Below are 11,695 nucleotides of genomic sequence, written 5' to 3' on the forward strand. Positions count from 1 at the left end.
ATTTAACATTTGTGAGGATTTTTGTTTTCTTTATGTTGAGGTGTAATCCATACTGAAGGCTGTGGTCTTTGATCTTCATCAGTAAGTACTTCAAGTCCTCTTCACTTTCAGCAAGCAAAGTTGTGTCATTTGTATATTGCAGGTTGTTAATGAGTCTTTCTCCAATCCTGATGACACGTTCTTTTTCATAGAGTCCAGCTTCTCAGATTATTTGCTCAGCATACAGACTGAGTAAGTATGGTGAAAGGATACAACCCTGATGCATCCCTTTCCTGATTTTCAACCACGTAGTATCCCTTTGTTCTGTTCAAATGACTGCCTCTTGGTCTACGTTCAGGTTCCACATGAGCACAATTAAGTGTTCTGGAATTCCCATTCTTCACAATTTTATCCATAATTGGTTATGATCTACACAGTTGAATGCCTTTGCATAGTCAATAAAACACAGGTAAATATCTTTCTGGTATTCTCTGCTTTCAGCCAAGATCCATCTGGCATCAGCAATTATATCCCTCAATCCATGTCCTCTTCTGAATCTGGCTTGAATATTTGTAGCACAGTATATACAATTAAAAATATTTACCATTAGACACTTAAAAAAAAAAAAAACTTCACATTTCTTATACTTTGACCCTACCTTTCCTTCTCCGTCTATTCCACTTAACCCCTGCCTCTATTATTTTTAAATTGCCTATATTAAATGGTGCTTACATTAAAGCAAATATAGAGATACCCCTCATTCCTTTATACAGTTGAAAAAAAAAAAAAAAAAAAACCTTCACATTTCTAGATACTGACAAAGCAGTTGAGTTTTATTTAGATCTGTCTCTTAGTCATAGACGAACACTTGGCCATCATCATCCGCTTCATTATTCTTTAAATGCCCTAAATCCATCCAGGAGGTAGTTCTGTATCCTTTTTAAACGCTGTATCTCTACGCTTTCAGAGCTAAATAGTATACTTTGTAAATATTTAATAAATTATTATTATTTCCAGACTTGGTTAGGAAAAAATCCTAGAGTCATAAAGTATTACTCTTTGAAAAATAAATTTTGCTGATAGCATGATTCTAATTATTTAACGACGCCATTGTATGTAAAAGAACTCCCCTTTGCCCAAGCCTAGCTTCTCAAAGGTGTCTTTTCTTTGCCATGTGAATGGATGGAAAAAGGATAATTCCAGCGTTAGAAATCTGCTTTTAAAACACAGGCAAAACCTGCCTTGGTGTTGAAGGCTTTGGCTCGTCTCTGGAAGTTAACACAGCTCCTTTCAGTCAAGTGCTACTTGAGCCCTTATTCTTTTACCCAGAAAAGGCACCCTAATTTAAAGGGCCAATAAATTAAATACGCCCAGGAAGGCAAAAAGAACCTAGAACAAAAGCACCCACCAGGGTGCCTAGAGAGAAACCCAAGGTTCATTTCACGTGTTTATGTGTTCAGTTAGGCACAATCAAGTTACAACAAACTCCCGAGGGGCAGCTGTTTTCCACAAATGTGCACAGCTCCTACCTTCATTTCGATGACAGTCTGGAGAGCCTTCGTCTTGGCTGGCTCCTGCTGAAGTTGGCTTCTTCGGTGCAGTTCCTGGGGAGGAACACGATAGAAATAAGCCTGCCGGTTCATCCTTCTGCTACACCATGCCCCTCACACAGGTAACCGCGCAGCCCACGGGGTCCAGGCTCCTCGTGCACAGACATAAACAAGCCACAGGTGACTCTTCCCCCACACTCTTCAGCATCCCTCCTGCCTGGAGCCTGCGTGCCGGTGAAAAGCTCCTGGCACATGCGCTATTTCTGAAACGTCCATCAATAATTAATGTCAACTGTGACAAAGCCAGCAAGTAATCATAGTCCAAATACTGTTCAACACTGGGGCTGATGCCCAGCCATCAAATCATAATTTACTAAATTACATTACTGTGTGCTCCCACTACAAACAGAGCAAGAAACAGAGGAAAGAAAATGACTAACGTGGTTGCAAATCAGCTGCACGCGTGGCGTTTTGCTCCCGAGGTAGGTTTGCAATGAGCAATTTAAAACCTTTTCAGGACAACTCTTGTCACTTTTTGGAGTAAAATGATCTGATGAAACCCTGTGAATCTCTTGCTTCCTAATTTACAGTTTGGGTCTTAGTTCAAAATCACATCTGTGAGTGATGTGTTAGTGTAGCTGTGATGCCAAGAAATTAAAATTGGCATTAATATCAACAGTGCTAGAGGAGAGACAAAAATGGTTAAAGCCAGATGTGGTCCCAAGAACTCCCGGAATATGCTGGACATTTCTTTAGGTAAAAAGCAAACAGCATAATTACCATTTTAAGCTAGATGGTTCACTTTTTGCATGATTCCACAGTTCTGTCAAGACTTTGAAAAGTTGTCTTGGCAGAGTAGAAGTGAAAAAGATAGGTTTCATTCAGTTCATGCTTTGATTTTCTTAATAATTATTGGTTTTATGAAAGCAGCCAATGATAGGAGTACACAAAAGCGCTTCCACACGCCCATGCTGCTGATACAGGTCATCCATGGAATAATTCATTAAGACTTATTTCTGCCTCCAGAAAAATCACTTTATACTCAACATGGAATAGCTGCCCATCAGACATTGCATGCCACCACATGTATTTAAATTTAAAACAACAACAACAACAAACTTAATGGGAGGTAAAGGATCAACATAATTTCCAACTTTTTCCAAGTAAGCACATTTAAAAACAACTCTACCTCCATCACTACTATCGATTCTCATCACCACTCATAAAGATGGAATACAGTGATGTACAAAATGCCCGAAAAATGGAATCCCACAATAGAAGACAGTCCTTCTTAGGAAAAGAAAGCAGGTGACCTTTTGCCCATAACCTATCACATTTTTCTTATCTGGAAGCAACCCAAAACGTCTTGGTCATGGACCACAGTGTACATGTCCAGTGACCAACCCAGGGAATCACCACTACAGGTCTGGACAGGGGGTGCTGGAAGGTGGGGAGGGGTCCAAGGAGCATATTTTCTTCTTAGAGTCATCACTGCTACAAATCAGCAAACCTATGGGAAACTACTTCTCAACATCTGATTCCAGAACTATGCTTCTTTCCAGTTATTAAAATTCTCTCACATGAAGTAGACCATTTTCCCCCTAACATGTGCTTGTAAGAGATGGAGTCAAGAGTTACTGAGTGTGTTTTATGAATAAAGAAACAGAAAGAGAACCCATGTCCTCTTTGAAGCCCTGGACTGTGAAGAGCTGCAACACTGATCATCTATAAGCTCCCTAGATATGACAGAGAGTTTTTGAAGGGACCCTGGACAGCTTCTCATCAAAAAGGAATGGCTTTGAAGGCGGTTGCCGTTTACCGGGCATCTTGTTCCTAGCACTCACTCATTTTGTCTCTTTCAAGCCTCAACATCACCCTATGAGGAAGATGACCTGTGAGGTGAGTCCAGTGAGGTGGTGGTAAACACAGCACCCACCATGGCCAATGTCAAGCTACAGACGTGGGGTCGCTGAGCGTGGAGTAGGGAAGAGATGCGCAGTAGACCTCATTGTATAGTATTTCCACCATACAGGCACAACACATGTAAATAACAAAGAAATAATAGCAAAATGTAGTACAAAAAATCAGGAAGTGATGAGTTTTAATATAATTTTCAATTGTGAGTTTGTATATTGAATTTGTTACATTACTCACTAAAACCAGTTTCCAAAACTCTGCTTTCACGGGCCAGTACAATCTAGTGCCAGCATACGGTTGGGTGAATCCTATAGGACTTCAACCTCCCCAAAAGGCTACTTGGCTCTCATAATATATGAGGACATTACTTCCAAGATTTCTGGAGTTTATAAAATGTCATTGTATAGAGGAGAAAATGGAAATTAAATGTTAGAGTTGCACCGTAATAAGTGGTAGAAAGAATTTTCACAGGTCACCAACTCTGATCCCAGGTAGCATCAAAAGCCTCTTAACAAAAAAAAGCTGAGAATGAAATTCATGATCATTTCAAGTCATAGCCAATTCCAGTTCAAGAATAAAAATCATATGACAATTTGAGAAGATGGCTTAGGTTCGTATAAAAAAAAATAAAAATAATCAAGAAACAACTAAGGAATACAGTGAAAATAAAAACCATAGGGTAAAGTCATGTGTTCTTGTAATTTCTGGCAAACATGAAAATATTTTTAAGGGCAAACATGCAATAAAAATAGCTACACTTGCAACAAAAGTTCCGCAAAAATGAACACAGAGTTCTTGTTGCTATAATTATACAAATTCTATTATAATGTAAACCAGCTCAAAATCCAACTTATCCCGGATCACTTCCTGAATAAAATAAAATCTCCAATTACCCAAGAATTAGAATTTTCACATCTAACTATACTATTCTTCAATGCTGATTTTATAGTTTCTGAAATCCTAACATGGCACGTAAGTGAGGATTGTAGTTTGCAAGGAGACTCCGTGGACATCTGAAAGGGCCATCTCAGACAGTTCACTGACCTTTAGATTTAGAACCCTTACAACACTCACGCTGACTATGGCAGAGATGACCAGTTGCCCACTAAGGATTGCACCTCTTCATACTGTAGAGTTGTTGCTGGAAAGCCCCTCACCTCCATCACCACCACCATCCTTGCATCTAGATGGGGCCATGTGACTTACTTCTGGCCAGTGTAATGTGGGTAGAAATGAGGGACTCAGCTTTCAGGTCTGGCCATAAAAACTTTCTACCTAGTAGTCTTAGTTATCTAGTGCTGCTATAACAGAAATACCACAAATGGGTGGGTTTAATAAACAGAAATGTATTTTCTCACAGTTGAGGAGTCTAGAAGTTTGAATTCAGGGCACTGGCTCTAGGGGAAGGCTTTCTTTCTTTGTAGGCCCCGGGGGAAGGTCTTTGACTCTTTGAGCTTCTGTTCCTGGGAGATCTTCGTGTAGCTTTGTATCTCTCTTCCCACATCTCTGCTTCTAGCTTGTGTTTAACCTCTTTTATATCTCAAAAGAGACTGACTCAAGATACACCTTATACTAATTCTGTCTCATTAACATAACAAAGACACCCCATTCTCAAATGGGATTATAACTACAGCCATAGAGGTTAGGATTTACAACACATATTTTGGGGGAATACAATTCAACCCATAACATTCCACTCTCTGGTCCCCCAAAATTCATGTCCTTGCCACATGTAAAACACATTCACCGCATCACAACATCCCAAAAGTCTGAAATCAACTCTCAGTGCAAAATCTCATCCTCTGAATCATCTAAATCAAATACCGGTGAGCCTTTAGGCGTATTCCATCCTGGGCAAAATTCCTTTTCATCAGTGAACCTGTGAAATCTAGACTACAAGTTATCTGTTTCCAAAGTACAATAGTGGAACAGGCACACAGTAGACACTTCCATTATAAACGGGAGAAACTGGAGGGAAAAAAAAAGGATAATGCACACCTAGCAAGTCCAAAATCCAGCGGAACACATTACATTAGCTCTCAAGGCTTGAAAATAATCCTCTCTTCTCCGAGACTATTTGGGCAATGGCACTGCCCTCCAGACTCTGGGTGTTGGCCATGTTCTCTGGAATCTGGGTGAAGGCAACTTGGCCCTGGGCTACAGCTCCACCTTCCAGGCCCACTGGGATGGAAGCTCTGCTCCCTTGGCTTCGGGCAGCCTCATTCTCCTAGTCTATCTGAGTGGTAACCCCACCCCCTTGGCCCCGTTCTTCTGCCCCTTGGGCATGGAAGCCCTGCCCCCTCAGCTTTGGGCAGTTGTCCCATCCCCCTGGCACAACTTAACAGCAGCTCCATATTCTGGAACCACGTAGGCGAAGATCTGACTCTGAAACCTAGGAGGCTGTGGCCCCACCCTTTGAATCCAGAAGACTATGGCTCCACCCACTGAAACTCAGAAGCCCTTCCTTCTCATGCTCCTTCCCACAGTTCTGCTGATCTCCGAGCTGATCCAGGGATGGTCTTTTTCTTTTCTTGGAGGACAATAGATGTAACTCCTTTGGCCTGTTTCCTGCTTGTAGAATTCCAAGAGGCAGACAGCATGCTTTCCTTTTGTTCTCTCTCTGTCCCCTTTGGTCTAAGCTGATGGGTTTCCTGCTGTGGTAGTCGGTTAGATCCATCAGTCACAGGCTTAATCTCTTTAACAAAAAATTGTGTAGCCATACCCTTGGTGAACATTTTAGGACACCTGTTCTTAGTATGTACAACAGAATTTTCCAAACCTTTAAGTTCTGCTTTCTTTTTGCACAGTTCATTTTTAAGTCTCTTTCTTCTCACATTTTACTATAAGCAGCAAAGAGAAACCACACGGCCCCTTTAAGATTTTGCTTAGAAATCTCATCAGCCAGATATCCAAGTTCATCACTTACAAATTGTACCTTCCACCAAACATGTGAACATAATTCAGACAAGTTCTTTGCCACTGCATAAAAAGCATCCCCCTTTCTCCACTGTCCAATCACATATTCATCATTTTCTTTTAAAGCCTCACCAGAAGCACATTTAACATGCACATTTCTAGTAATTCTATTGCTTGTGCCGTACATGTTCTCTAATATGACAGAGACTTTCTCTATAGCTCTCCTCACTTCCTTCTGAGCCCTCACCAGAACTGCTCTTTGACGGCCATAATTCTACTAACAGTCACTTCAAGGTAATCTAGGCTTTTACTATTAGGCACCTTAAAACTCTTCTAGCCTCTCCTGATCACCCAATTCCAAAACCACTTCCACATTTTAGGTATGTTAGAGCAGCACCCTACTCTTTTGGTGCCAAATTCTGTCTTAGTTATCTAGTGCTGCTATAACAGAAATACCACAAGTGGATGGCTTTAACAAACAGAAATTTATTTTCTCACAGTTTAGGAGTCTAGAAGTCTGAATTCAGAGTGCCAGCTCTACAGGAAGGCTTTCTCTTTCTGTCAGCTCTGGAGGAAGGTCTTTGTCTCTTAGAGCTTCTGCTCACGGGAGATCTTCATGTGGCTTGGTATGTCTCTTCCGCTATCTGTGTTTCTAGCTTGTGTTTAATTTATTTTATATCTCAAAAGAGATTGATTCAAGATACACCTTACACTAATCCTGCCTCATTAAACAAAGACAATCCATTCCCAAATGGGATTATAACTACAGGCAGAGAGGTTAGGATTTACAGCACATATTTTGGGGGGACATAATTTAATCCATAACACCAGTCCTCAACTCTCTCTCTTTTCCTATCTACTGGCTAGAAGTAAAGGACACCTAGCCTCAAGACGATGGCAGAATCCCAAGATAAAAGGAGCCAAGATAAAATAGTTGCTGTCAAGTAGGGCCTGACTCATGGCCACCCTGACTCATGGTGATCCCATGTGTGTCAGAGTAGTACTGGGCTCCAAAAGGCTTCTGGTAGCTGATTTTTCACAAGTAGATTGGCAGGCTTTTCTTCCGAGTGGACTCGAACCTCCAATCTTTCCATTACCAGCAAAGAGTGTCAACCACCTGCACCTCCCAGGAGTTCCTGAAAGACCACGTGAAAAGGCTGCTGAACACCCATACTGAATGGCGCAGTGAATGAAAATAAACTTTCATTAGGTTAAGGCTTTGAGGTTTCAGGGGGTAAGTACTGCAATGGCTTCAAGCAAAAATAGTGCTCACCTAATTAGCCCTGGATTGTGTTTGTTGCTTTTGAATCACAAAAGTGATTTTAATGTGTGATTGCTTGCCAGATTATTCTAAACTGTCAGTAAAATGAGCTGGTTGCTGGATGCTGCAGCTATCCCTCACCATCCGAGGTCTGAGAACACACTTATTAAGCACTGATCCTAAAAAACTAAAGAATTCCCCCAGCAGTGTTTGGTGTTCTCTCACGTAGGGATGGGGGGTACAAGACTGAACTTACTCTGCTGGTTTGAAAAATGACAGTATGAAACCACCGATGGCATGGTACTTAAGCTTTTTTGGGTCATAGGTCTATGAGAATCAGATGAAGCTGTGGATTCTCTCCAGATATGGGTACAAAAGCACACACAGACAAGATGATGGGTGCCATTTCAGCTGGTTCACAGGGTCTGGCCCCGCACCCCAGAAATCCATCTTCAGATCAGACTTCAGGCGAAGAACCTCTTATGGAGAGGAAAAGGCACTGTACTGGGAATCAGGAGCCTGCAGTGCCAGCCTGAGACCCCGGGCGCACCTCTTCCTCTCCGATCTGCAGAATAAGGAGCTTTTATGACTAACTTGCTAATGGTCCTTCCAGCTCTGAGAACATCTGGATTTTAATAGGCAGCTGGCTCTGAAATGCTCATCTCCGGCTGATATTTTTAGTCACCCTGTTATCAGTTTTAAAAGCAGAGAGAAAATAAAAGCAGAAAATTGGCAGCATCACAAAATTTAATATCTCACTGTGATACTCATCTCCAGGTTATAAATTTTCCTATAATTTCATGACTAGGTTGGCCTTAGCTGGCCTTAGACTACCAGCTCCTCTGGGTGATCAACATGGAAATGTAGCAAGAACCTAGAATTTTAGCCTTAACCCAGAGAAGCCTGGCTGAATAACATTCAGTCAGACAGACACACATACCATATACTTTCTTCAGCAGATAAAATAAGCTCACACTTAACTTTCCTTCTAAAGATAATTACAACTTTTACCTGGCCTTTCCCCCCATTGCTCTGGTTAGGTACTGCTGACTAACAAACCATCCCACACTTAGTGGTGTGAAACAACCACCATTTTATTATGCTGTTGAATGGTGGGTCAGGAATTCAGACAGGATATGGGCAAGATGGCTCATCTCCATGCTGCCTGGAGGCTGGAACAGCTGGGGCTGGTGGATCTACTTCCAAGATGGCTTGTTCACTCATATCTCTTGTGCCTTGGCTGGGATGACTTGTTAAGTCTGGGCTTAGCTGGGACTATCAACTTAAGTACTCACATGTGGCCTCTCCATGTGGCTTGGGCTTCCTCACAGCATGGCAGCCTCAGGGTAGTCTGACCTCTTACATTTAGGCTTAAGACTCCAAGAGCAAGTATCTAAGAAAACAAGGCAGAGACAGCATGGCCTTTTATTACCTAACCTCAGAAGCCCCAGGGCATCACTTCTGCCATGCTTTATTGGTTAAGGAAGTCACAAGCCTGCTCAGATTCCAGGGAGGAGTGACAAAGAAGCCAGGTTTTTAAATTGCCACTCTTATGGACCCAACTCGTTAGAGAAACCAACAGGAAAGTAAAACCTTAATCTCAAATATGGCCTCACATCAGTTTTAAGATATGGTAGACTCATACATTCAAATAACAATTTGAAACAGGGGATACAGCAGTGAACCTAACAGATCAATATGCCAGCCCTCCTGGGAATTTAATTCTAGGTTCCAATGGGGGTGAAGGTAGAATAATTTTAAAAAGGATACTGTAAAATGGTGGGAGTAATAGTAGTAATAGCATCAGAACCTAACTTCAGAGCAGATAACACAAATCAAGATCAGCCCAAGGCTGATCCCTATGAGGTGAAAGTCAGACATACCTCCACTCGCCAACATTTTTATCAGTTCTCACACCAGCCATCCCTCCCACAGCACTCTCTACGTCTCTTCTGGGCTTGGTAATCCACTGCAGTGGCCACACAGAACTCACAGACCACATTTACAGTTAAGTGGTTTGTTAAGGAACAGGGTACAACTTGGGATCAGGATCAAAAAGCTACAACTCAGGAATGAGGATCAGGAGGGATGTAGCCAGAGTCTCCCTTCTTCAGTGCAGGACAATTCTCTCAGCTCCTCTCAGCCGTGCAGGCCTCCTCTTGGCCCCTTGAGGGCAGGCTCCTCTTGGCCCCCTGAGGACAGGTTCCTCTCAATCTCAAGGATAGGCTCCTCTCGGCCTTGCCATCTGTCTCCACCAGCTCTGTCACTGGGCCCCTTCCGGACCTCTGGATGTCTCCAGTGTTTTAGCCCTTGACTCGTTTTTACAGCTATTTAGAAGTTTTCTTGCTTTCTCTCTCTCTGCTTCTTCTTTCTTCTCTCTTCTTTTTCCCTTCTGCTTCTTCCTGCTGCTTCTCTTCCTGATCTTTCTGTCTGAAAAACCTTCGTGGGGTTGGCTGCTTATATACACAACTCCTTATCAATTTCAAGGGATGGCCCCTCCCAGCAGGGGGCCCCAAACTGACCAGTCCCCTCTTGGTAGACCACAGACACTTCATTTGCATAGTCTACTGACCAATCTCTGCAAGGTGCATACCAATCACAGGGCAAGCTGCAGCTCAGAACCAGACAAAAAATACCACACCACAAGTTGTTTACAGCTCACCCAGGAAATGTCAATCAACCTGGACAAAAGTAACAAACCCTCTGGGGTACAAAACTAGGGCAAAGGTACTTCCTCAGGTCGTAGGGGGAAAATCTCTCAAGCTGTTTTTTCAAAGAACCAAGGCAAAAGGCCACACAGAGGAACTCATTCCACCACAGATACTAAACCGGTTGGTTCTAAGTGCTATAAAGAAAAATAAGTGAGGAAGGTGGAACATGGCGTGCTGGGGAGGGGCAATCACTTGCAATTTTAAATACAGTGGCCTCATGAAGAAGTGCCACTGGAGCAAAGATCTAAAGGGAATGAGGGAACAGGTCGTGCAGATATTCCAGGCAGAGGGAACAGCAAGTGGAAGTGCTTGGCTAGAGCAGAGAAAGCGAAGGGCAAAGTTGCAGGTCAGAGAAGTACAGGATGCAGGGTTATGGGAGGAGTAGTCCTATCCTTGAGGTCCAGTGTGGGGCACTGGTTTTACTCTGAGCGAAATGGGAAGCCACTGAGCAAAGGCAAACCATGATCTGAGCAGGGTCTGAAAGGATGACTCCAGCTGCTATACTGAAATAGGCTTTGAGGAACTGGTCAGAGGCAATTGGAATAACCCCAGTGAGGAACATCAAACTCTTAAGCCAGGGTGGCAGGGTGCAGGAGGTGTTGAGTTTGGATACATTTGGAAGGTAAGGCTGACTTGACTTCCTGATAGATAGCCTGAGGACTAAAGAAAGAGAGAAGTCAATGTTGGATGCAAGGCTTTTAGCTTGACAGCAGGGAAAATGGAGGTGGACTGTCAAATAGGGAAGATTGAGGAGGAGAGGATGAGCACCAAGAATTTGTTTTCCATATGTTTAAGTTTTCCCTCCTTTTAGATAGTTAAGAAGGAGCCCTGGTGGAGCAATGGTTAAGTACTCGGCTGCTAACCAAAGGTTGACGGTTCAAACCCACCCAGTGGCTCCAAGGGAGAAAGACCTGGTGATCTGTTCTCATAAAGATTACAGCCTAGAAAACCCTATGGGGCAATTCTACTCCATCACATGGGGTTGCTATGAGTCAAAAATTGACTCCATGGCACCCAACAACAACAACAGACATTCAAGTGAAGATGTTGGGTAGGCCACTGAATAGATAGATGGGTCTGGGTTTCAAGGAGAAGTAAGAGCTCCGCTTACAAATTTGAGATCAGGTGAAATCAACTAGGTCTGAGCAGGGAGAGGGAAGAAGCGGTTGGAGGACTGAGCCAAGGGGTACTCCAACATTAGGAGGTATGGAGACTAAGAAGGTGCAGCCAGTGAGGTATGAGGAAAACCAGGAGTGTGGTATCCTGAAAACCAAGGAGAAAAAAGTGTGTCCAGGATGAGGAAGTAACCACTGTGTTAACTGCTGCTGAGAGTTCAGTAGCACAAGACTAGAGAATTGACC

The 11,695-nt window shown here is 42.8% G+C and overlaps 1 protein-coding gene across 1 annotated transcript in view; it reads right to left on the reverse strand.

The window, feature by feature from the left end:
- ERC2 (ELKS/RAB6-interacting/CAST family member 2) overlaps window positions 1-11,695 on the reverse strand; it is an 857,293-nt gene that overhangs the window by 548,669 nt on the left and 296,929 nt on the right. The window contains exon 3 of the mRNA XM_004368755.1: window positions 1,509-1,583. Coding sequence (XP_004368812.1) covers window positions 1,509-1,583 — 75 coding nt within the window. The remainder of the gene's footprint in view (window positions 1-1,508; window positions 1,584-11,695) is intronic.

Source organism: Trichechus manatus, unplaced genomic scaffold, assembly GCF_000243295.1.
Source record: "Trichechus manatus latirostris isolate Lorelei unplaced genomic scaffold, TriManLat1.0 scaffold00001, whole genome shotgun sequence".
NCBI lineage: Eukaryota > Metazoa > Chordata > Mammalia > Sirenia > Trichechidae > Trichechus > Trichechus manatus.